This window comes from Acanthopagrus latus, chromosome 1, assembly GCF_904848185.1.
Source record: "Acanthopagrus latus isolate v.2019 chromosome 1, fAcaLat1.1, whole genome shotgun sequence".
Lineage (NCBI taxonomy): Eukaryota > Metazoa > Chordata > Actinopteri > Spariformes > Sparidae > Acanthopagrus > Acanthopagrus latus.
Genome location: NC_051039.1, coordinates 18,099,934 through 18,126,751, shown reverse-complemented (window position 1 = coordinate 18,126,751; position 26,818 = coordinate 18,099,934). Strand labels below are relative to the sequence as shown.

General features: G+C 43.1%; 2 protein-coding genes across 7 annotated transcripts in view; both read left to right on the top strand.

Annotated features, from left to right (window-relative positions):
- sept9b (septin 9b) overlaps positions 1 to 19,799 on the top strand; it is a 78,400-nt gene extending 58,601 nt beyond the window's left edge. For 5 of the 6 annotated variants that reach the window (XM_037100934.1, XM_037100924.1, XM_037100914.1 and 2 more), the window contains 9 exons: positions 2,850 to 3,035; positions 6,555 to 6,683; positions 6,819 to 6,900; positions 7,016 to 7,153; positions 10,908 to 11,025; positions 13,433 to 13,528; positions 13,746 to 13,842; positions 16,358 to 16,409; positions 17,750 to 19,799. In XM_037100934.1, the coding sequence (XP_036956829.1) occupies positions 2,850 to 3,035; positions 6,555 to 6,683; positions 6,819 to 6,900; positions 7,016 to 7,153; positions 10,908 to 11,025; positions 13,433 to 13,528; positions 13,746 to 13,842; positions 16,358 to 16,409; positions 17,750 to 17,966 (1,115 nt within the window). In that variant the 3' untranslated portion in view covers positions 17,967 to 19,799. Of the gene's footprint in view, positions 1 to 2,051; positions 2,191 to 2,849; positions 3,036 to 6,554; positions 6,684 to 6,818; positions 6,901 to 7,015; positions 7,154 to 10,907; positions 11,026 to 13,432; positions 13,529 to 13,745; positions 13,843 to 16,357; positions 16,410 to 17,749 lie in introns of those variants that run through there. The other variant, XM_037100960.1, reaches the window with a different exon arrangement.
- A 4,848-nt stretch (positions 19,800 to 24,647) lies between these two features.
- The window catches only part of tnrc6c2 (trinucleotide repeat containing adaptor 6C2), a 132,351-nt gene continuing 130,180 nt past the window's right edge, over positions 24,648 to 26,818 (top strand). Inside the window, exon 1 of the mRNA XM_037094679.1 lies at positions 24,648 to 24,666. The gene's annotated coding sequence lies outside the window, so the exon portion shown is untranslated. The remainder of the gene's footprint in view (positions 24,667 to 26,818) is intronic.

The window sequence follows — 26,818 nt, the reverse complement described above, 5'->3', positions numbered from 1 at the left end:
GTGAATATCAAAGCAGCAGGCTGGTTCTCAGGCTGGCTAACATTTCAGTTCTCCTGCCTCCCCCGGTCTGCTCTTCATTTCTGTTCGTGTGTGCCTCGCATTTGCTCGTTCTTGTTACTACGCCTGTGTGATTTCCTTCTGCTTGACTGTTTGTCTATTCTTAGAGAGCAGCCTGTCCGCAGATGGCCCAGGGCTGGCATGGTCACGGTGCCCAGGAGGCACTTCGGCTGTAGACCTGGAGTATGTCGTCAGAGCTAATCTGCATCCCGTCACTCAGGAGGCTGCTGATGCAACTGGGCTGGGTGTAATAGAGTTCAGGGCAGGGTTAGCCAGATGAAGCTTTGTGACACCGCGCAAACGTTTGCGCACACATCTCACAGGCAGAAGAATGAATCGCAAATCGCCTCAGGATTATCGTATCACTTGCAAGACGCTACATTTCCGTGCCGGGTTTCTTGAGGACAGGGATCAAGCAGTAAATCACCTCCAGCCTATCGTGATGAGGTATTAACAGGAGGTTCACATTACGGCTTGGATTGAACCGCTCTGCTTTTTTACTGATAAAATGAATGTCCCGGGGTAAAGGGAAATTGCCTCTTACTGTGCAAAAACAAAACCTTGTATACTGATCATTTACTGACTGATGATGGGCACAGGGGGATGGATTCTTCTGATTTAGATTTTAGCAATGGATTTGTTGAGCTTAAGCCAGGCCACATGCTGAATCACAGCACAGTTAATCAGCTAACCATTAGACTGTCTGAGACTTGGAGTTTGGTAAGATTGACGGATAATGTGGAGCCGTTCGAAGGTGTAGTAGCATTCCTTGTGGTCCAAAATGTCTGCTCTTTGAGTTACATCAACACAACAATGACTTTGTTTAATGGAGACACATTATGCTTATTTTCAACATTTTTATTTCAGGTTACTGCTCGAAAAGGTTTCCATGCTTAAGTGCTACATAAACACATTAGATTTCTTATTCTGTCCTGTGCAGCAGCTCTATTCCCCCTCTGTCTGAAACGCTTTACTGTAGCCCACTCAGCCCTGATTGGTCAGCTCACACATGCCTGACCCAGCACTGCTAACAACAACCGAGCGGCTGTGCTAAACCAATTCTTGCATACCGAACGAGCTGCACGTGACGTAGTGTGATTTCACAGAATCAAACCTGGATCTGCTGACGAGGCTTTTCTGGAACATCGTTTGCTTGTGGGAGAGAGGAGCTTCTCCGGGTGCAGGACATTTTAACTATCGAGATCTTTTACGTTACAGTAACCTGTGTAAAACACAAGAAAAAGCAGAACGGTTCCCTTTTAAGCTGTGCAAATGTGTAGGCGGGTTAGGTTGGGTTTAACGTTGTGATCACAGGGTTCATGCTGATCCGTTCACATGGTTTAATTAAGAGGTGGATACACTGAATCTCTTGAGACATACCATCAACTTTCAACCTCACTCAGTGGGTACGTGTGTACTTAGCTTGTCTGTGAGACAGGTCTCAGTTGTACCCTTAATTTTAGCACACACGTTGTTATTTGAACCACTTTCTCCGAGACTAAGTCATAGAAAGTCTGGTGCTTGTACTTCATGGTTGTAGTAAAAACTGGAAAAGTAATACTAATACTAAACTCTTACTGCCTCCTGTGCCTCCATCTGACATGTTCTGTCTTCTCTGAGGGTGCAGGAAGACAGAGCTCTGAGCGGGGAGGTTTGATATCAGACAATGTTTCACCATTGTTTGTGCTTCATCACCAACAGGCACAGCGCTGCAAACTCGTGTTACCGGCAGCTCGAAAACCACAAAAGTTGTCTATGTTCTCCTGCAAAAAGATCGCAGGTTCTAATGCTTTGAACTGTCACTGTTTTTTTTTCTGTTATCTTAGGAAAATAATAGGCCCAAACTCTTCCAGATACCAAAATTCAGGACAGTCGTCTCCATTTAGATTCAGGTATATGTGTCTGTGGTTTGTAGTGTCTGTGTCTGCAAACCTCACACAGACGATACCACAGGTTTCTGTCATAGCACAGGAAGTGTTGTCTCCTCCTACATTGAGCCGAGTGCGAGTCTCTGCTGCTGCAAGCACATACTAGTGCGTTTGGCAGAGTTGAGCTGTGTTTTAGTTCGCTCGTCGCAGCGGTGCCTTGGCACACAGCCTTCGTCTTCTAGCAACTGATCCTCCTTAAAGTGAGGTAAGCCACGATTTGTAGTTGGCAGCGCTTTCTCCCAACAATGTCTGTCCATTTTTTTGTCCTAATTCCTTTATGAGCTGTGCTCATTCACTTTGGTTATGACTTCGATGTCATTTTTTTTCTTCCTGACATGAGGTTGTTGCTAGTAAACATGTCCTCAGCAGTAAGGAGCAGATGTGCGGCCACTCACAAAGATTTATTGGTTAGTTTTACTGTTGAATGTGTGCACTGGGGTAAGGACCGCTGGGAAAACAAGAATTCTTTTAACAAATGCTGAGGGGAAAGTTGATCTTCTTTTATGTTTTCATGCACGTCTGCATATGTTTGATAGATGGTAGTATAAGATAGTGTAACTGACAGATTATCACCCTTTAGCGTTGACAAGTGTGAGGGCGGTTGCTGATAAATGTAAATTTCAAGTCTGGTGTATCCTGTTTCACACAGGAAATGAGCTGCTCAGATCAGTATCTTCACTGATCTTCACACCGAACATGCAGTTAATATAATTTTAACCATAACTTGAGTCATGCAGTCTCTTACCCTCACTTTTATTACCAGTTGTTACGCTTTATATTGGGATACTGACCCTGAAATCATGACATAGAGCTCTGAGAAATCAGTTAACATCTCCTTTGATTTCCTTGTCTTTTCTCCCTCAGGGTCAGAGGTCAATCTGAGCCACAGCAACATGTCTGAGTCCGCCAAACCCCAGCAACCCACCCCGCAGGGTAAGGGGGAGAAGACCAATGTCAACGACTTCGGCTACGTGGGCATTGATGCCATCCTGGAGCAGATGAGGAGGAAGGCCATGAAGCAGGGCTTCGAGCTCAACATCATGGTCGTGGGTGAGTCTGACACGGATGTCACGCATTTAATTCAACGTATTGCAACCAAGAGGAAACAACACTTTAAAAGGTCAGAGAAAAACAACTCTTTTAAAGGCACATTTTCTTACTCTCTCCAGTTTTGGAAAAAAAAAAAAAAAAGTCAAATATTGAGTCCCATCATTAAACATGCATTAGGTAAGAATTGACCACCCGCTGAATTCATACTAACTGCTAACTGCTGCTAACTGTAGCTTCCATTAGCAATTTTTTGCTCAGATAACAGTGCAGCTAGCAGTCCAGACAGTGAGTAGAGCAACAGGGGAATGTTGGTGTTTACATCGCTAGCACGTTGTTAACCATGACCTTGTTCCACACATATCACATTCATGTGCAGCTAATTTGCAAGAGCAAACAACCTTCACTGGCTACGTTTAGCGGCAGTGCAAGAACCAGCAGCTCAATAGCACAGTGAGAACTAAATGGGGACCTCTCGATGGAGGTACAAACTTAACCATAACAACCGTCTTGCTCTTATCTTAACAAAGTGCTTTTACACGCGTGAACTTCATTACAACTTAATTAGACTTAAGTCGACATGAACAGGTAATGTGGGGGTGAAGAGGCTGTAAAAGGTTGTAAATATGTTCTGCTTATGCTAAATAATTGCATTCAGAGAGATAATTGATTGAGGTTGAGTTTGCTATGATGTCAGTCTGACCTCGAGCTTGACATTGAGCTTAATTATACCTTGATGTTAGACGTTTGGAGAGAAACTCTCCTGAAATCTAAACTGACACAGATGCATCCGAGAAGGACGTCAGGCTCTAATTGCTTCCGAATGTTTACAACAGTCACTGGCTCAGGACTCAGTTCAGCTAAACAGATCAGATGGTAACCATTTAAAACATTTTCAGTTCAGGCAACGACAGCACTGAACAAAGCAAGTAGCAATGTTGAATTCTTTCTGACAGTGCCACAATGAGCCTGAGAGCTTACAGTGCAAACACAATTGTTTTTTAATTATTCTCATTGTCACATAAAACAGAATGTGATACCCAGCCTGCTTGCTTTGCCCATTCGCTGTAAAATACCTGTTTTCTTAACTTTTTCTTTATTCCATTTATCATGAGAGTACTCCTCGGCTGTCCAAAAAAAAGCTTTGTTTGTTTGTACTTGTGGTTCTACTTCAGTTGTTCCGTTAAGGGTCAGCCAGCATGGTGCCGTCTTCAACAAGCTCTTTATCTGTGCGTGCCCGCGATGTAACAAACAAACATGGACGCGCACAAGCTTGAGTGGATAAAAGGAGGCTGTCAGGCAGAGACAGTGGCATAATGATGGCAATTACTCTGACAGGCTGAAGCTCACACTTCCTCAGAGAGCCACCATCAAGTCTGTGTGCGCTTACGCGAGGATACGCGGTTATCCCTGAGTGCACCTGGGTACATGCATGCAGGCTGGCAGGCACATATGAAACAACAGAGAGAGGAATGTCAGAGTGTGTTTTGATCACACACTGAGATGCAGTTTGCTCAACAAGAACACGTTGAGAAAGCCTGGCGCTTTGTTTATATTGGGATGATGGTAGTTGTCAGCACAACTCCAACGAGAGACGATCACGTCGTGAGAAACGCGCGGGCATGTCTGATTCATAGATGTTGGAAAGGCAGTAAAGGCGTAAGAGAGAGTTTGACTCAGTACATTTTCATTTGTACCTCCGTGAGGCAACTCTATCTAACTGCGCATTTCCACATAGCACTGACATGTATCCACTCGCAGTGCAAAGACACCTGGAGGATAAATAAAAGTTTGTGTCATGAGGCGACAAAACGCCGTCTTGTGAAATTAAGACTCTCACACTGGAAAAGCTTACAACAGGAAAGAACAATGATGCGTTTAAACGTGCACAAAGTGATTCAAGTATCAAGTTCCTCCAAGTAACGTGTTGGCAGATTGTTGCCTAACACCTCGTTTGAGTAACTCACTTCGAGGCCAGTATTGACCTGTCTTTTTGGCTTGGTCCACAAAATCCTCCGAAAAAATGTCTCAATCCTTTTTGTTTATTGCATGCTTGACTCTCATATGTCACTCTTCACACTCACTGAGTGTCTGAGGGATGACTGTGATACAGATTCCAGGCTCCTTATGGAAATGAGCCAACAGAGGGACACCATAATAACACAGGATGAAATGTTAAAACTTCTTAGTTGGTGCTCAAAAAGTTTCCTTTGTCACTTGAGTGCTTCATGAGGACGTGAAAGGTTACAGCAGCTGCTGTCTTGCCCCCGTCTGTTGGGGTTTCATCCATGAGATGCATTTGCGTAATCCCTGCCCTCGGCCAGCTGACCTTTCCATTTCCGCCACGCGGAGAGGGCAGCGAGGGTGTCTCAGCGTGCGTATAAAAGAGAAACGGAGTGCGGGTGAATGCATGTGGCCGAGACGACTGAATGTACACTGCGTGTGAGTGTGCGACAGAGACAGGAAGTGCTGGAAAAGGCCGCTCGTGGTGTCACAGAGGGCCTGGCAGCTTGGCAACGCTCCACATGCCATGGTGGGTGCCCACAGGGGCCGTGAACCAGCAGAGGGAGAAAAATATGCAGGGGAGCTAAACTGGCATATGTGAGAGTGTGTGTGTGTGTGTGTGTGTGTGTGTGTGTGTGTGTGTGTGTGTGCGTGTGCATGCGTGTATATATTTTATACAAGAGGTATTCAGTCACTAAAAGTTTCTTATCGTTTCAAAACAAAAACAATCACTAAATTCAACCTTATTGTTGGTTCATTCTGCTTTAGGTCGATTGCTGAATGCGGCTAATTCCTTTGGTAGTTTTTTTAGTGGGCTAATCAGCCCTTTCATTGGTGATTTCTGCTGCTAAGCACAATAATACTCATATTTCATATTTCAACATTTTAACCGAGGGTTTTAGCCCAGGGAAAGTAGGGAAGTAAAACTGAAAACTTTCTACTGAGACTAAAGGTGCAATGAGTCAGAGAAAATTATCACTAGAATGTGAAAAAACAAAATGGAATGGAGGTGTCACAGAAGTATTAATGCCTGACATGACTTGTATTGTATGAGTCAGCACCATGTTGACTTCATGTTTGTTTTAAAGTATATCAAAAAGACAGTGGGATATATATTTACTGCAGACCTGAGTTGAGGGAATTCATCCTCTGGTGGTTTGAGTGTAATGACGGATCTTAAAATAGTTCAAACGATGCTAGACGTGTGTGTGTGTGTGTGTGTGTGTGTGTGTGTGTGTGTGTGGGGTCTGTACATCTGGCCTCTTGGCCTCAACAGCTTGCCCGTCTGACCCTGAAGCTGTCGCACACACATATGCACATACACACAAACACATGCTCTCTACACAGCCCATAGCTACATTACCAGCGATGTCATGGGCACAAAATAGAAACTTTTGGGATTCAGTTGAATGAGGCTCTTGTGTTTGGCGAGGTTGCCCTTGTGACTGTCTAAAACCACCAGTGAATGTGTTCCCAGTGTCTCTAACTGTGTGTGTATGTGTGTGTTTTCCTGTTCAGGGCAAAGCGGCCTGGGGAAGTCCACTCTGATGAATACCCTGTTCAAATCCAAGGTGAGCCGTAAGTCGGTGCTGCCCAACCCGGAGGAGAGGATCCCCAAGACCATAGAGATCAAGTCCGTCAGTCACGGTTGGTCAATGTTAATGGTTTTTTTTTAACATTTTTTAACGTGTGTTTTTTTGCTACTCCATCATACGACTGATTTGTTGCTTTTTCTGTTTGTGTCAAAATTAAATACTAATTGGATATCTTTCCTCTGTCTAGATATTGAGGAGAAAGGAGTGAGGATGAAGCTGACAGTAATCGACACTCCGGGCTTTGGGGATCACATCAACAATGAAAACTGGTGAGTCAAGGTTACTTTATCTGAAGTCCTCTGTAGGCGTTTGTAACTGTAAATCAGGGGCTTTGACCTTGGACTTTTGCAAAGTTAGCTTCTTATTCTCTGTTTCCTTTGTTAGCTGGCAGCCCATCATGAAGTTCATCAATGACCAGTATGAAGCCTACCTGCAGGAGGAAATCAACATCAACAGAAAGAAGAGGATCCCAGACTCCAGGGTGCACTGCTGCATATACTTCATACCTCCCACTGGCCACTGGTGAGATCACACGCTGTGTATTGTGCCTCACATTTTGTTCCTCGCTCCAACAGTTTTTCCCACAGCTACAGAGACGAATCAAGCCTTCAGGGAATCTCCCCTGACCCATTGTCTCTTTACCCACATCCTCCTCCAGCTTTTCTCCTTCATCTCTCACTCTTTAATGACCACATGTGGAACTCATTCTCTCCTCAGAGACACTGGAGTATCACTCAGAGGGTCAGATTTCACAAAGAAATTGGACTCTCCAGTTGTCATTGTTGAAGGAGGGTGAGAGATAGGGACACAATTGCCAGTTCATAGAGGGGATCTTATCTTGCTGAAGTAATAGATAGAAGTAGCAATGTAGCAATGAAGATATCCAGATGTAACAGATTAAAAGTAATGATTTAAAAAATAGTAATGAAACTATACTCCAGTAAGCGTAAAGCATGCAGTATTAAAACTACGACTATTAAAAGTCACTGTGTTTTTGTATCAGGGTTCTGGATTTGATCATTGATTCAATCACTGTCTTGATTATTAATCTGGATTCGAGTGGCTCACAGATTGCACGTCAGTGGTCAGAGACTGTTTGTTTGAGACCGTCCTCATGTGCACCGAGGGTCAAGAAGGAGGTACAGCCACATCGCCATAGGAGTATTGTACAGTATGCGTCCAGATAACAGCACGGAAAGCACCAACAGTAAACACTCATTCACTCACCATCAGACCGCATATCTCTGTAATAGCTCCATTCACTGCTGCTTCATATTTCCGTGCGCCAGTAACTCAACAGTTGTCCACTCAAAGGCTCTCTCTGTGGGAGTGTGTGTGTGTGTGTGTGTGTGTGTGTGTGTGTGTGTGTGTGTGTGTGTGTGTGTGTGTGTGTGTGTGTGTGTGTGTCCTGCTATTTGACAGACCCCCTCATCATCTGCTCTTGTCGCCACAGCTGCTGCCTGAGAGAATGCGTGTGTTTGCGTGCATCCCTGTTCAGTTAAGCAGCGCGGGTCGCGGACTCAAGTGGGCAGCGGGCATGCTAACACTTGTATAACCACACGTGTGTGGATGCTCTGAATGTGTGTCCTCTTGCTTACAGCTGCTCAGTCCAGCCAGTCCAGCAACAACCAAACTCCCCTCGTCTCTCCCTTTTCATTGCGAATCTGTGTTGCCTCCCTCGTTTGGCTCCTTTATCCTATAGTATATTTGACAGACTTCTAGTCAAAGTATCTAATTTCACTTAGTTTAAGACACAATTAATAGTAATGAGATACAGGGCCTTGAATTTAGATGATGTATCTTGGGTAACTAGTCAGATGAAAGAGACTAATAACAGATTATCAAACTTTTGTGACTGCTCATAATGTCTTTAAAGGAAAAATTTACCCTCAAAAAATAACAACAATAACAGTATAATCAAAAACATCAGCATCCACAAAAATACTGGCTTGAGATGGGGAACTTCTACCTCCGTCATTCCACTCAGTTGTAGGAAGATGTTGGTATTCAAATGTTTTAAGACGTATTTTATCTAAAACTGATTTAAAAACCCTGCGAAACTTATTGTGGAAGTGGATGATGCTCTGAAATTTAGAACAGTGTCAGTCGAACTTGAAGTTAAAAGCACTCTGGATGCTCCAGTAGCTCGCCTACAAACATGTTCATGAATACATGAAAGTACACACTTCATCCTGAAATCGAAGATGCAAACATCTGTCAGGAAGTGTCGTCTTCCTCAGAGCCAACCAGAGAGTTGAAGGCAGGAGAACAAAAGAGACATCTGTTGGGGCTGACTGTTGTGACCTGGCATAGAGACGACTGTGTGTGTGGGTGTGTGTATTTGCATATGTTCAGATATGGTAGTATATATTTTTCAAGCAGATCTCAACCGTAAATAAACACCATAATAGCACTTTAATTTGTGTTGTGAAAATAAAGGGCTTTCACTCTGGGCTCTGTTATTCTCTTTTTTGCTTATTTTCTCTCTCTCTTTTTTTTTTTTTTTCATTTCAAGCTGTTAGTAGTTTTAAATCAAGGCCTGCTAACAATTACACAGACGCAGTGCCAAAAGCCTCTGGATGCCTCTGCCATGTGACCACAGGCCGAGAATGACGGGCAGGAAAATGATGACCGAACCTCCCTCGTAGCTCTTACAGGCCTCCATCAACAGAGACGGGCTGTTTTTTTTTTCTTTTCTTCCGTTTGTCTTTACGCCTTGAAACGGCAGTTTGTATTTATCGCGGCTCTAATGCAATTTGCACGTCAGCGATTTGCTTTTAAGTTGCGTCTGTGGTTTCAGATAGATGAGCGGCACTCAGCGAGGGAGAACACGGACTTGGCATCATCAGCCATTTCTGATAATGGCAGAGTCGGCCGCGCTGCTTTCCCTCTAGGCAGCCTTGTTGTTACCTCGATTGACATGCCTCCATGAAAGCGAGCGGGCTGCACTTTGACTTTGTTTTCTGATCTATTACAGAAAATAAGGAGGGAACGGGGAGCTGTCTGCACTGTGGTCAGCTCATTTCTCCACCTCTCAGTTGACCGCAGCACTTATCTTGTTAGAATCTTATAAACATGACCACTTTTTTTTTTTTTTAAATTTGTGAATGCAAGAAGGCATGTATGTGGACATGTGTGTATGCATGCATATTTACTGTCTGTGCACCATATGTTCATGTGTACACATGAAAGTGTGCATGTATGCTCAGTCTTGCGTGTGACACAGCTCAAATGCCATTTTGTATGTTCTTGTATCTGCAGATAGACATAGTTCATGTATGCAATTCTATTATTTATATTGAGTCAATATTAACCCAGATAGATCATCAGCTCTGCATGCATATGACACATGCAAATTGTCCCCTCAGTATGAAAAATGCATGAAAATATAGTGCTCTCTGTCCCTGCATGAACGCATTGCTCACGGTGTCATCTCTCTTTGCTTTTGTGCAGCCCCCCCCCCCCGGTTTCATCATGTGTTCATGGTGACATGCTTGTCAGTCATTGCGGAGAGCCGGCCAGGCCTCTCCCCCAGCTGCCCCTGGGTCTTTGAACTAGGCTGTTCAGGCTTGGCTGGGGCTAATTGGAGGGCAGAGCAGACAGCGTGAGGAGGGTCTGTCTAGAGGAGCAACTGGAGGCAACGTGGAGACAGGGGAAGAAAAAAAACAAAAAACAAAACATGGAGGGCAGAGGGAAAGAGGAAACTCACAGGAGCAGAACAGCAGTGTGGAACAGTGCCGAGCAATTTAGGGACAGCGTTGCAAATCACTGATGTGATGCAAAAATGTTGAAAATGTCTGATTTTACTCCAAATTTGCTTGGAGTTAAGTGAAAGCGGAATACTCTGAACGGATGGGGACGAAGAGCTGTGTGAGACTGTTTCATGTGTTAGCCCTAACCAAGCTGTGTGAAATCACACCTCAAGACTGAACGAGAAATAGGTTTCAGCCAGGAGAGGAAATGAACAGCAGCAAGAAACCAACATGTCAACGTGAAACCAGGGTGATCTGAATGTAATGGAACAGGCAAAGATTGCCCTCCAGTGGTTACTCTTTTTCATTACATGCTTACGTTTGCCATAGTGGATCCTTCGGCGCAAAGGATAACCCCCAAGCCTGACTCCCTCTCGCATTTCACAGTTCTGACACTCAGGGTGGGATAAAGTTTACATCCTGCTGGTTTTGTTTGCAGCTCAAGACCCGAGAGACCTCCAAACACACATACATAGTTATATTCAGACTGTTTTACTGTAGCTGTCATCTCTTTCCTCCCCCAGTCTGAGGCCCCTGGATGTGGAGTTCATGAGGCGCCTCAGTAAGGTGGTCAACATCGTCCCCGTCATCGCCAAGGCCGACACGCTCACCCTGGAGGAGAGGGACTACTTTAAACAGACGGTGAGAGTCAGAGTGTATTTGTGGACGTGCGTGGGTGTTTGGGTGGCAGAGATGTCATGAAAATATTTTGTGTGTGAGCTGCCTTTGCTTGTGGCATTAATATATGTGGCCACATTTTTCCTCCCGTCACACATTGCAAAAGCCTGGAACAGGTCTTTAAAGAAAGCTCAAAATAAATGTGTGAGTGCATCAGTAGGTCAAACAGTCAGTAGACTCCCCGCCACTAACACGCGTGCACGCATATCCACAACCACAGGCCAGTGACAGTAACATATGAAGAGCTGCCAAGCACCACAAACAAAAGCCATCTGGGCAAACCCATGTTGTACCCATCCTGGGATCTCTGCAACTGTAACACTTCCGAAGTCATGCACGTTCCAGACGAAAACGTTTAGGAGCTGTTTATTTGAAGCATTTATTTACTGAGCGGCGCTCCACGACTCTCAGGTCAAGGCCGTTCATTAGCAGGGAATCACTGGGTGATCGTACAAATGATCCGAGTTCAGAGAGATCTGCAAAGAAACCCTCTTTCAAACATAACCAGAATTAAAGGAACTGGAAAGTAGCATTTTATTAAACAATGAATATTCCATCAGTTTCTACAAATGGTTTCCCTCCTTTTGATAAGATGGTGAAGGTTAAAGTTCTTTACGGTTTATGCTCTGCTTATTTTTAAGTGCTTCTAAAGTGCTAGTAAAGATGGGTGCATTTTATTCAGAAATTATTGTTTCCAAGGTGATGTCCTCTAATACATTTTGTGATCCATTCTTCTTTAATTCTAGCACCATCTTTGGCATTTTTCTGTAGCTATTAGATGGATTGCCATGTTATTTAGCACATACATTCATGATAGCCAAGAGGATATAAGTCATCTTTTCATCTTCGTTCCGATAGATTGGTTTGTGATTTAAAGCAACACAATGAGACAGGAACTGTCTCAACAATACAACACATTTCATTGGCTTTTACTTGGCATGTTTCAGTGGTCTCATTCACTGCCGCCTAACATGAAATGAGCCTCCTTACACTGATAATCCCTGACTGTGATGTCACAGCCGTCAGCTCCACCTTTCCCTGCCCCAGCAGATTCCTGCTCCGCCTGGCTCGAGTCTTAAACGGCTATCCCGTGCATCCCCTCCTCGGTGTGTTTCTGTCTGATAATTCTCAGTCCACAGGAGGCAGACGGCCACCTGCCTTCCTCCATCATTTCCTTTATCTCGCCATCCCTCCTTCCAAGGCTTCCCAAACAGCTTTATTCATTCTAGCGAAGCACGATGGGTGTGTTGGCCGCCGTTTTCCTCTGGATTCCCTGTATCATGGTCCAATAAGAACAAAGTAGGGATTGGACCAGTCGCTGGCAGAGACTGGAAGCTGCGGGACTTGTAGCTGGATTGTTTTGGTTGGCTGCACATGCTCTGCATGACCCTGACGAAAAGCACCTTGTGCCAAACCCCCCCCTTTTTCCCCTGCAGCAGATTCTCATGCAAACAGAATAAGAGGGGTTTTTCTATTCCATGCTTGCCCTCAGTGTGTCCAGCTGTGAGGGTAGTCCTCTAAGAAGCAGTTGATGTGGCTTTTCTGCAGAATTTCACTCGGTTTGTGTCCTATAATGTGAGCCTGAGAGCGCTTCCAAGGATAAACAATGAAATGTTTGATCGAGGACCAAGTGGAAATTGTCAGAGTAGTAATTGTGGGGGTGAACAGTCACTCATTAAAAGGACATTTCTCCCAGAAGCTTGTCCGTCTACTTTTCTGCGCCGCCTTTGAGTTTCAGTCATTATAAAAACATGCAGAGTTTGGGGGTGGCCATTTAAAACTCCTCTACCTCTCTCTGGATGTATTTTATTTTCCGAAGAGTGGTTAACCTCCATGTTAACTCCTATGTGTTGAGGATATTAGGAACCATTAAGTGTCAACACCAGACTATTTAACAAAACCAAGTGTTTGTTTAAGTCCTCTGGTGGGTCAGAGCAGCTTTATTCAAGTCAGCTTAAATAGCAGGATGTAAACAGGATTCAGGCCAAGCATCAAGTGTGTTGGTGTGTTAAGGTGACAGATGGACTGCGGTGTTGGCTGCGGAGCCAGTGGGCCCGGAGGGTGAGATGATGGATGAAGTGTCTGGACCTGATTGATTGTTTTTGTTTGCCAGTCGGACTTCCCTTTTAGTTCCGTGTCTGTTTCAGCTCTCATCACGGAAAAACCTTTGACCAAGTGGAATGATGTTAATGATTCTGCAATTGTGAGAAAAACCTCCCTGAAATTTGATTACCAGGACTTAAAAGACCTCTTTAGGGTGGCCAGTTATCTGTTATTGAACTAAATAAGATGACCAGTTTTTTTTTTAATGTAATGACTGTGTGCTGTTACTATGTGCATTTGCTTAATTTTATTGTTTGACTTTGTGTAGATTCGAGAAGAGCTGCGAGCCAACGGAATCGACGTTTACCCTCAGAAGGAGTTTGACGAGGATGCAGACGACAGGATGATCAATGACAAAATCAGGGTAGGTTCACAGCAGCACTAGAGGCTATGATCCTGTGGCCTCAGCGCTTGACGTAACAATCACAAATGTTGGGAATCATCGCAGCCACGCTTGTCAATTTCAGCATCTTGTTCTAGCAAGTGGAAACAATCAAAGCATGACCTGGAAAAAAAATAAAAAAATCACTGGTTACAGTTCAGTGACTTTGTGTGTGTGTTTGCACGTGTCCACTCAACAGGAGATGATCCCTTTTGCTGTTGTGGGCAGTGACCAGGAGTACCAGGTGAATGGCAAGAGGATCCTGGGAAGGAAAACAAAATGGGGCACCATCGAGGGTAATGCATGAGTCCTAAGATATACGGATACACACGCACGTGCATGCGATAGCACAGCTGGTTACATGTCAAGCCAAGCAGACAATATAAAATGAAACACCAGTTAGAATGATGCATGTTTCCTGATGGTTCAAACACGAATCAGCCATGTTCAATTTTTTTTTATTCATTTAAAGTGACATATTATAATGACCATCTACACAGGAAGGCTTGGTCGGACGCTGAATTGTTTAATTTACGGTATTACAGTCAACGGCATTCACACAGTGCACCAGAAATGACAAGGTGAAACAGCTCTGCAAAGAAGACGACAGATTGTAATGTTTTGGTGGGTCTTTTTTGGTAACGTGTGGAAAGTTGCAAAACTGCAGCTCTAAAATCCAGCCAGCTGGTTTGACCGTCTGTTGTTTGACTACCAGGCGTTTGTTTACACACGTCCCTCTGAGTCTGTAACTAGGGAGATATATGAGACAGGATGAAGAGATTTACAAGGACTTTCTGCGTCCGCTGGGATAACAGTCAGAAACATAAAACACACACACACGCACACTGCCTCACACACACTTGCATAGTAACTTTGATACAGTTTACGTCTGTTGGCCTTTGCTGCCTGCTCAACGCTGCCAAGGAGGTTCTTTGCGAGTGAATGTCCTCACCTCACCCATGAGTGTGTGTACGTGCGTGTGTGTATATACTGAATATGTGTGAGAGAGAGAGAGAGTAAGGACAGAGAGATGCAGGACATCTGTCTGGACGGGGATGGAAAGTGTTGTTGGAGGACAAAATGACAGCTGAGGGAGGCCGGGGCAAGCTGGACTATCACTGTTAATCAAACAGTCTCCTCTCCAGGATGCACTTCAACGCACTCCTCTGCAGTGCACACTGAGCGCCAGTTTATTGGCTGTGCTACAAATGCATTGTAAAATATAAATCATTCAATAAAAGCAAAACATTTTAATGTGTTAATATGTCGGGCTGCGGAATCCGGGAAATTGCAGTTTGCCTGTTTCATCTGTGATTCAGTGTGGTTGGTTTATTAGGAACGTGACCTTGACACACATTTGAGACACAAGAGTGGAGAGTACATCCATGTAGCTCGAAGTGGGTCAGGGATTGTTCAACTCATAAAGAGATTCTTGGAAAGTGACTGAACTACTGTACTTTAAAACAATTTCGAGGTACTTGTACTTTACTGTGCTCCACCCATTTCATAGGGGTTTGTAGCTTAATGTGCAGCAAGCAAATCTGTAAAAAGATGTATGCAGACGCTATGGGTTGTTGGCTCAAGTTGATCATTTAAGAAGAGAAGAGAATCAGTTTTGTTTATAATCTCAGTTTCTGTTTGCCCTAAAGTTTTTTCCATATTTTTACTTGTAAAGAGTGATGCATATTGACCCCACATCAACCTCAGAAATAGACACAGTCTAAGCTAAAACACGGCGCTTGTTCTCCCTGAGAATGTGACATTTCTCATGAGGTACCATGAGCCCTTTTTTCAGTGTTAAGAATTTAAAGGTGACTACTACTACTACTACTCTCTCTCTCAGCAAGCATTATGAAGTCGACTCCACAGGACAGCGGCGGGGTTAGGGAGGTGAAGTACACGGACTGTAGGACAAATGCCGTCTTGTCTGGCTGAAAGAACAATGGCCCCATTCTTGTAAAAGCCAAGTGGCGGTAGAGAGGGAACAAGGAAAAGGAGGAGAGAGGAAGCTGTTGGGCTGCCGGCACTGAAATCATGATTTCGGCCTCAGGAGAGTAGAAGCCGGAAGTCAAGTCTCCTTATATCACAAGAGGAGAAGAAACTCTTTATTTTTCAGGGGATGAGGGGACAATTAGAGACGGAGGGGTGAGGCATGCATTTAATTCTCTATACCGTGCCATATGTAGGGACTCCTCCATAAGAAGAGAATTCAGCTTATTACCAGTTAGTAACACGTTCCCTCGACACCACTAATCAGCACTCACACAACCAGCAGTTATTCCTCTCTCCTCCTTTCAAAGAGAATTTAATTTCCTGCCTCTGGATTTCAAAGCTTTACATAAATAGCACCCTCCTTCTTTTTTTTTTTTTTTTTCATTTAAATTCTTGACATAATCTATAATTCAAACACGTGTTAGCCCGACTGGAGGCACCAGCAGCTTGTCACTGGGAGTTTGTTAAAACGTCTCACTTAAAGTTCTCCAATATAGACGAGAGCCGAGATGTATTAAATTACTCCAAAGTGGAGGAGTGTGTTATCTTGGCTTAGGAAAATTGCTGGAGATGTCGTGTTGGAGGATGCCCTTTAGTCGACTTGTGAGCAACGCTGCCCTTCTGTGGTGCTTTGAGGAACGGCAGGCGAGCCTGAGGAGGAGAGGAATCATATTTAGTCATCTCGATACATCCATTTCATGTGACGGCCGTCATTTCCCTGTGCATGTGATTTATCTTGACTTCAAAAGTCAGGATTATTGGCGTGGGGTTATCAAGTTATGTAATTCAACTAACGTTTCCTCCTTTCTCTCTCTGCAGTGGAGAACACTGCACACTGTGAGTTTGCTTACCTGCGAGACCTCCTCATCAGGTGAGCTTCAATCACACTCCAGAGTATATTTAATTGAACTTCTGATGAATTAACTGGTGTTACTGTTGGATTAGGAATCACCTCACATTTTGTAAAAGTGAAACGGCACTGAGACTTTAAGAAGCTTCACTTCCCGGCTGAAATCAATCCTCATTAAATTCTTTTAGATAGGCCGAGTGCCTCCCTAGATGCTAGATGGTGTTACTGACGGCTTTAATCCAAAGAGTTTCCATTGAATGTCAGCTTGTTCATTGCTTGTTAGAACAGGAGTTTTAATCTACCCTTGATTTGTAGATTAAAACAATGGCTCTCAAAGTTTTTTCAAACTTTATTCCTTCATTGAGCCAGCCCACTCCAGCTTTGTGGTACATTATGCAGCCTTTTTAGCTCCATATAACCAAGGATATTTGAAACCATCAGAACAAATAGTGTTGCTTTTATAAATTAATTTATATCAGCATTACATGAAATGATATATGCCTTTTCCCTAGTCAGTGTGGCAACAAATACAATATTAAAGGGGTTGTCTGTAGCAATTTGTAGCAGTTTACAAAATGGATCATAACGCAACATGAGAAATGAGACCTTCTCCATGTCTCTCAGGTGCCTTTACAAGCCTGTGGACAATTTCTAGAAGTTTAAAGCTGTGGATTTCTTAGTGAGATTTGTCAGATTTTTCATTACAGCATTCTCAAGCTGTTCAGCTCAGTGCCCCTCTCCGCTCTGTTAACAGAGAGCAACAGTAGCTAACGGTTTACAAATGGACACCACTAACACAAAAGAAAAAAAAATGGCTTCCAGCTCAACACAGAAGTTTCCCAGAGCCCATTTAAACTTTGGACAGAGCTGTTCCGCTTTATTCCAGTCCTAATGCTAAGCTAAACTAATCCTCGTGTCAGCTTCATATTTCACACAACTCAGAAGCCCCTATTACTATGCTGAATTAAATAACATATTTCTTTTGTTTTGTTCTAAAGTAACTTTTAGATTTTGTTTAGCACCAATGGTGCAGAGTATGATTTTTCTTGGAGATGAGGCATAGCAGTATCGGGTAGCTCACCTTAATTATAAAAAAACAAAACAAAAAACAGTGCCATAGTAGACTAATTAGCCAATTGTAAAAATGTACTGTCAAATAATAATAATAATAATAATAATAATAATAATAATAATAATAATAATAATAATAATAATAATAAACATTATACAAACAAAAAACAAAAATACCGCCCATGGCATGCACATTGGGCACCACTGGGCTAAAACACAAAACCACACATGGGCATGTGTTTCTATAGGCAGTGCCTACTGTTGCAGTAATACCGTCTTCTTTTTTTCAGGACACACATGCAGAACATCAAAGACATCACAGGGAGCATCCACTATGAGACGTATCGTGTCCGCCGCTTAAATGAGTCCAACGTCCATTTCAACTCACACCCCGCCGACCATCCTGCTGCTCAGCCAAAGGCCAACGGTCAGCCCGAGGAGCAGCCCGTCGCCCCGCAGGCCAACGGAGTGGCCCCTCAGCACGAAGCCCTGTCCCACGAGATGTAGAGAGTCCTGATATCTGGACACAGCCAGGCACAAAACACACGTAGATACATACAACGCATGTGTTCTGTTTACAAGAGTCCACAAACACACACTCATGCTGTGAAGCCAATTTCTGTTATCTAGAGGGACCTTTTCGCTGCCAAAAACCTTCCTAACCACAGCTTTTAATTTATCAGGACGTAACAAGACACAGGACGCAGAGTAGATCCCAATATTTTCCTTCCACGGGCTATTTACACTCTGCATGCAGATCCTCGTACTGCGCAGAACATCCCTGACTGCCCAGTGCAATCTACATTCAGGATTTGTTTTACAATAAACCAGTTCACAGGGCATACATGAAAGTAGATCTATACAGCACACGCCTCATGTACACTGGCTGCTGGGTTTATTTTTAGAGCGTCGGCTGGCTGTCAGGACCGCAGCGGCGCTGCAAAAGATTTCGATCTTGATTAATCAGCACGATGGGAAACAAAGCCTTGTGTGTGCAGAATACCTGTGCAGGATCTTTGGGTTGGTAGGAGGTTTAGTTCCAGATGAGGAGAAATGACACAATTCAAAATGAAGTACTGCATATCAGATGAAACTAGATTAGCTCTAAAGTAAAAATAACTGTTAGTGCCACTGGCCTGGTCTGCTTTGTGTTGTGGTGTATAGAAAACCAGGGTTCAGTAGGAATATCTAGATTAGGTTTATAGTATTATGGAGGAAGTCAAGATATTGTCGACACCTCCGCACTGCGAAACAATAAAAAGAAATAGAAAGCAGCGGCAGTGTGGAGCAGCTTGTGGATAAAATTAGTCCCCTTGTCATTTTTCCCTGTCGTGTTATGATGTTTTTAAGAAAACCCCCCCTTTTTTTTGCCAAACCAGCCTGTCTCTTTCTCATATAAAGCCAATGTCGTGTAATACAGTCATGCATTTTACATCACTCATTTATTATTGTATTTTTAATGCTGTTGTTCATGTTCTAATATTATTGTGTAAGATGGGAGGAATCTGTGCAACTGTTGTCCCATGCAGCCGTTTTGTCATTTTTTTTTCTTTTTTTCTGACTGTAAAACCAAATAAAAGTCTTTTTTTCTGTTCTAAAGAGAAGCACATACCGTATATAGAGTTGATTTATGAATAGGTATTTATGTGTATGTTAAGTGTAATCAGTTTAACTCTTTCATTCCAGCTGTTGGCTTCCAGAGGTTCGTTGCAGGTCTTAAACGGTGATGATCTTGTAGCTTTAGACAGTGCTCGTTTTTTAGTTGCCTGCATTCATACAGTGTGTTTTGTTCCCTGTTGATAAGGCTGCGCAGTAACTATAGTGCCAAATGACTTTACCTGCTGGTGAAGTACAAAAGTGGTCTATATTTGTATAGCGATTATGAATTAATACAGCTGATCCTGCCAAAATAGATGATGTTCAGAACGGTGGCATTCGTATCGCAAGTGGAAGCATTTTATCATCGGGGGGATGTCACTGACTGAGAGGAAGAATTTATGCAATAACGTTAAAAACTAGCCATCATATAACATGATGTCTGCATTCATACAAACTCAAGGGATATTTTATAGCGTCTACATCTAAATTTAAAAGTCCTGACAAAAATAAGCCAAATGATTACTTTCTGCCTCTCTGATTCACATCCGAACCATTTTACATGCAGACAGAAGAGATAAGAACAGAAGTGAACTATTTGTCTTTTGTCTTGAGAAAGTTTTTGGGTGACACTTTGTTTACTGTTGTATAGTTCTTGTGTAATTTGTTATGGTATTATAGATTAAGGTTTTATCTTTGATATGCTATCTCAAAGAATAAAGATTGATATTTTTATTGTTTGAAGTTGATTGTCTTGATTCGGCGGAAATGAAGAGCTGAGGCTTGATTAAATTAGAACACTCCTGACATTGTTGGACGAAGACATGTTGATGACTTATTTTCAGGTGACATTTAATTGCTCCAGAACATTTTCAGCATGTCATGTTTTCAGATATAATCTTTTAGATCTTATCTCAGACCCTCACACCTCTGACGACTGATCTTTTTTGTCAACATTTAATCATTTGAAACAAATGTGTGCCCTTCAAATGTTCATGGAGGTATCGTGTCTAATTAAGGAGTAAGCCACGAAACACGTTGCTTACTGCAGTGGGTTTAGGACATCTTAAATGGGTTTGACTTCTTGAGCTCTTTGCCATTTTAGCACTACTTTTGGACGTGTATGAAAATAGATAGCAGAGGATGTAGTTCTGTAACAATATGAAACAATTTTATGGTAAGTAACACAGTGGCAGTTTTTTAACAAATTAAGGCATTCAATAATGTTCAGTAACACTTTGTAATAGCCAGCTTATCTATAAGCATTGTTTGGATGGCCTTACTAAAGTTGCTGTTGCTGATGTTTGTAAACCTTCACTATTGCGTAATATTTCTTTAATAAAGCATTTAGTTGTTAACTATGAAATAACTATTAACTAAATTTTAATTAACTATAAATTAACTATTAATTATCGTTATTAAGTGTTACCATGTTCTCACTGGGAAACAGGTGGATTAAAACATCCCATTACATTGCGAGAGGCTATAATCAATGCATTTGGCCAACTGTGTTAAGAATTACTTATTGGAGAACATGTAATGACACCTGCACCTTAACTAAAGCTCATTTTTCTTATAATGGTTTGCATTCATATATCTTTGCACCACTATCAGAGCACAAACCCAGCTAGGAGGAAATGTCAATTTGTGGCTTTGCAGTGGCACCATTTCATGCTCACACTGCACTGGTCTAATAGGAGTTCTCATTTACACCTCCTGTCACCCTCGTTCTCAACCACCCTGCTGATCGTAATGTGTTGACAGTGTTGTTTGTCGGAGGTCATTGCCACCCTTTCACACGTCGGAGCTCCTGCCGTGGCTTCTCCTGCCATCTCTGTGTTGGATTCATTGGTTTACAAACTCCTCAGTGCCGAGGACGTCACACCGCCGGGGAGACAAATGACAAATGTAAAGGTGAGAGACAATGAAAGTTGGAGAAAAATCAGTATCTATTGAGCACTCACCTAACATTGACACCTCCATCTAAACAGTTTCCCAGGCAGCCATCGTGAAGCATGAAGGTGAGTGATAATGACAACTGTGACACTGCGTCTGGTCCGCTGGCTGGCACAGGCACCAGACCAATTTGGTGGTGCAAAAGAACTGACATGTACTTTCTCACTGGTGCAGCATATTTTCAACTCTTTCAATGCATTTCTCCAATGGAAATGTGTAAAATAGTGTAGTAAATCTGACAGAGTTGAGAGTTGCCACAAAGATTAGAACCCCTCTGTAAGCATTTTTTGTAAGCGAGTGTGACCAAGAATTCCCAATTTCTGCCAAATTCTACACAACATTTTACAATGTATAACACCAGCACAGATTTGTTCAGAAACCAAATGGATTACCTTATGGCGCTGAGAGAGACCGTCAGTGCCAAACAGCTTTCAGAGCTTCTTTCTCAAAACGACAGATTGTGGAAAAACTGAAATAACTGTGGAGAGAAAAAAGCATCTCCAACCTCCTCAGAAAAGACAAATAGAAAGCCTTTGATCAAAGACACGAAGATCATGTTTGACTTATGGGAAATGTGTTCATAATTTTGACAGGCACTAACAATATTCTGTGGTGCTTTGGACACTATGAACTCTTCTACACCCTGATTCTGGTTTGTAAACGTGAAAGATAACCTGGCAACGCTAACTGAATTAGTCTGTCTTTTATTCAGCCAGTTCAGCACATGGCCTGCATTGGGTTTATTCAAATCTAGGTAAAAGAGCAACTATACGCTCACACAACATCTTGTATAACCACCCACAAAAGCAAAGTAGAGTACAGACATGGAAAGTATTAAACATAACTGTGAATAATGTACTGTAAAAGTCTACAATCAATATTGGAATTCTCAATCATTCCTTTAGTTTCTGATGACTTTTATTTTGAAAGGCTTCTCTTAAAGGTGTAGCCTCCTTTGTTTGTTTTTCCTGCCCTGATTGGATGATGAATCAGCAGTTTCTGATGTCCTGTGCTTTTTCTTTTCCTTCAAAGCCCCTGATGAGAGCCAACATGTTGGTGCAAGTGCAAATTCTTCCAGTAAGTCACATTTGTTTCTCTTCTCATTTGAGCATCTGGACTTGTGAACTAGCAACAGTACCTACTGTACTTTGTTTGTTTTTGTTTGTTTCCATATGAATAGATACGTTTGCTTTTAGAAACAGAAAACTTAATGAAATGAAGGAGGATGTTAATTGGCAACAGCCCAGCTCTGGGGGTTTGTTATTTTTATTTTTAGTGTGCATAAGAAGTTAAAAACTAAGTTGACGCTTTGACACTGTCAAATTGTGATTGCTAATAGGCTAAGTTGTTAACCATGTCTCAAGTATGTTTTACAGATAATGAACACATTTTTTGTTAATGTGAAGCACTGATGGCTACTAGAGCCATTTATGATCCAATCTAATTTATTTCATACACTTGATGTTTTGATAATTTGAGGTGAGTCTGGCTTTACAAATATATGACTAAAATAGATATTGACATGTTAAACTATTGTCTCTTTATTCTCAAAATAGCAAGAGGCTAGACTGTTTGAATGTTCAGCCATCACTATGTTGCTATTACCCAGCTACATGGAAGTTAGCTAGCTTTTTTCTTTATTTTTTAGCTAGCTGCATGTTAGTTCTCTTATGTGTCTGCTAGCCAACTAGGCTACCAAAAGGCTACCTAGCTGTCTTAATTAGCTTCTAGCCAGCTACCTAAAGGCTTGCTAGCTTCTTTGATTAACAATTTTACTCAAGTCCTCTTTCTAACTAGTAGCTAGCTGCCTGTAGGGTACTCAGCAATTAAATATGGGCTACCCATATCTTTCTCCAAATTCATGAGAGCATCACATTTACATAATAAATTTCAGATTGTTTATGTATTTTGTGTGGGATAGTTCAATTGTTTATATGAGATACACAACCAAGAATTCTATCTAGGCTGCTGCTATTTACTATTTACTGTCCACAGCAGCCTCCATGTGGTCAAATTTATTAGGTCTTTATATTTAGGAAAGTGTATTATCAAGAGAGAACCATGGCTTTGTTGAGCCCTTTGGACACCCAAGAGTATTTTTTTTTAAACCAGGTGTCAGCAGTTCAGTCAGTCCGTCATCCATCAGTCCCTTCATTCAGCTCACCTGAGAACTGCAACTCAGCATCCGCCGAACTGTAGTTCAGAATGACTTCTAATCATTTCAACAACAACATTGGTCTGGTCAGCAGTTTCAGTAAAAGAGGAAACTGACTCATCAAAGCCTTCATTTCTAACATATACTGTATGTAAACAGAAGGCCATGAACAGAGTAAATGTCCCCCGGGATGCTCTAAACATGGTTTGTAGGGATTAGCACATGCTGATTATACAGTAGGGGGACACTGTGAAACAGTCAGAGGTCTGAATCAATTAGCGACTCAACAACACCTGGCTACAGGGCATCATTTTAAGTTATATCAGCTCAAGCGAGGTAGATCTGACGAGCCTTTAAATTTGACAGCATGATGAAATGTGTTTCATCACTTTCTCTCAGATGGTGAGCGGTCTGTCTGCAGGTGGCTGGCTGGGCTTTGGACTCTGTGATGATGTGTCTGCCGCATTGACAGCACTGGTGGGGCTGTTGGAGATTGGCAAGGTATGACAGTGTGTGTGTGTGTGTTTTGTTTTTTTGTTTTTTTTTTTATAACAACGGGGCTTGCAAATAATTCACAGAGGGTTATAGCTCTTTCAGTGAGAGAAAATTAAACGGCTGCGCTGTTACTCTACTGATTAATTCTCTGGAAGGAAAGGGTGCCTCGTCTCTTCCCTCCACCACAGTGCTGCTTTAGAAATAAAGAAACCCAATGCCAAATCTAACAGCAGGTATATTATGTGTCTCAGCTGGATCATATTGTCTAATATATCACTGCACTTCACCCTCCACCATATTGCACCATGGCTGCACATTACGAGATTCTTCTGGCAGGAAAGCAGTGATTCATGTTGCATTGCATTCATGTAAGAATAATGCCACAACACCATTCTTCCCTTTCCACCATTGTAGTCTTGCAGTGTCTCAGCCCGTAATGGCTGATACAGTACTGTCCCTTTGTGCATCATTTATACCAAATTGCACAAGTAAAAAATCAGAGCCAGGTTTTAAGACAGGAATGAGAGCGAGAAGACAAAGAATCCCACAGTGTTGAAAAACACGGCTTTCCTTGTTCCTACACTGGCTCCGTCGTTACCAGGCAGAGTTCGTCTACCCAGACAGCCAATTTGCTAGCAGGCCAGCCAGACAGCCAACAAGCCAACCAGATAGACTTCCAGTCAGCCAGTTCACCATCTGGCTGGAAAGCCTATCATAGAGTGAGCCAACGCCTGTCTGTGCTGGTGTGGCACCAGTGGCTAGTTGTCTTACTCCTCTCAGTCTCCCAAACACACACACGCACACACACACACACACATTTTATTCGTCAGACTCAGTCTCCTTTTGAGCTACTTAGACACACACAGAACAGGAGAGAACTCTGTTTTATCTGTCCATTCCTCAGTCCTCAGCCGCGAACTACCCAAAACAAAAGATCGCTACCCGTTGCCCAGCTCACACAACCCCCGCCTCGCTGCACAGCACCTCCAAAGTAATCGACGCAAGGTAATTTGTTGGCAATTAATCGCTGTTTGTTAATGGCTTTGCATTTATTAAAACTGTGCATGCTGACGATTGTATTTTGTGTCATCCTGTTCTCTCGAGGATGATCAGAATCTTTTAAAATCGTCAACTTATGTAAGCGGTCACAAGTGCGTGTACACACACGACGAGTATTCTCTAATCCTCTGCCCGATTTACCCTTGAGCCATGCCAACTCTAAACACTCTCCTGGAAACAGGCATGGCGCCCCTGTTTTGTTGTTGATGTATGCTAATGTGCCACATCCATCTGTTCGTTTGCTTAATTTGGATTTTGCTTGTTTCTAGCCATGTTCCCGCCCCTCCCACCCCACTGCCCCCTCCCCTCGCCCTCATCCACACCTCCTGCATCTCCTGTTCCTCCTCCTCCTCCTACCTCCTCTCCATCTCCTTCCCACCGCTGCGACATCAGGGCGCTCGTCTGCCTGGATCTCAGCCAGCTCTCGCGCGGTCAAGGCGAGGAGGAGGAGGGTCCGCCGCCCCCCTTCCTGTCCGTATGCAAATTGGCCTTGTTTTGATTAAAAGACAGCTGCATATTTCATTAAAGTCACCAGTGGAGGTGGGAAAGGAGAAGGCATACCTCTCCAGGGAGGCGGAGGTTGTTTAGTTGGAGTGAATGTTGTGCGAGCTGCTGTTTAGTGCTGCTGAGGGGAACAAATAGCGAAGACAAAAGGGCTGCCCAGGGACTGCTTTGGGGTTTAATGGGGCTGACTGACTGGCACATCAGTTAAAGCTCACACCGATGCAGAGCGCGAGCGAATGTGCCTTGCATGATAATAGGAGCAATTGACAATGAAATATAGACCACCATCAGCCTTCAAGGTGCTTTGGCATGCCAAGGCAGTTGTATCGCTACCCACCACTGCCAGGCTGCGGTGAAAAAACAGCAAGCCCTGTGCCTGAGTAATAAAATGAGAAATGGTTCCTCTCGTGGCCATCTTTCAGTCGATGGCAGATAGGCTGTTCCCCTGTGGGCAGGGTGAAAGGAAACACATTGCTTGCATGATACGTTTTCAGTTATATAAGTAGTTTGTTTGAAAGTTTTTCACCAATGTTGTGCTTTGGTTCTTCACTGTTTGAAGACTGGCTGAGCAATGCCAGCAGGGGATCTGACGAATTTAGATTGTGATCGAACTTGAAGGCGTCCACAATCTACTTTCAGGCAAATCACTGAGGTTGCAGTATTTAACGTCCTCTTACTTCAATTCAGTTTTATAACCACACTGGCTAGCAGATCTGCCATCCGTGAACAGAACATTTGGGACGAGTGATGATGACTGATTAGACAAATGTCTTCATGTCGCTCCAGTTTGGCTGACGTATTGTAAATAATGCAGCGTAGCAAGACGCATGGCGGACGAGGATCTTAGTTAAACAACGTAATGCAATGTTGTGCTTTAATGGTGCAAACGGAGAAATTCACAGGCTAATTTAAGTCTGCCTGTAATCTGCAGGGAATGTTTTAACTTAAAAAAAAAGATGACAATTTAGATTATGCATCGTGACTGCATTTAAATTGATCTTGATGTTCTTTTCAGCCCAGCTCAGCCCTAAAAGGTACAGTTTTATCATATAGGCTTGTATGTATTTGTTTTGTTTTTTGATGGTAAAAGTATATCTTTATCCCGCCATGTCTCCTGTCTTTGTTTAATGGCTTAGGGCAACAGTCGCCCTGGCAGAGGTGGACGAGGGTGATGTATAGGTGGGTGGGCACACTATGAGGTCAGAGGGCGGGAATAGGAAGGATGGGGGAGGTTTTCCTGGCATCGAGCCAACTCCAGTGCAATTCGAAGACGCGGGGAGGGATGGATGGAGCTATGGTTGCTCTGCATAATCAATCAGAAACAATAGAGGAAGAGAGCAAGTGGTTCTGCCTTTCTTGACAGGGCTGATTGTATTTATGCAGGGATGGAAGCGAGGGGGGAAAACCATTAAAAGGGATTGGGTAGTAAGATGTGGGCAGGTGCAGGGAGTGCTGTAATGGGTGGCCCCCGCTGCAAAGCCAAGGACATATACCCAGGAGGAACTGATTGAATGCCATGCCAATAAAAGGAGGCAGTTTCATGCACCATTGACCGAGTTGGCATCCTCACAGTCACACTGCGATGAAACCCCCT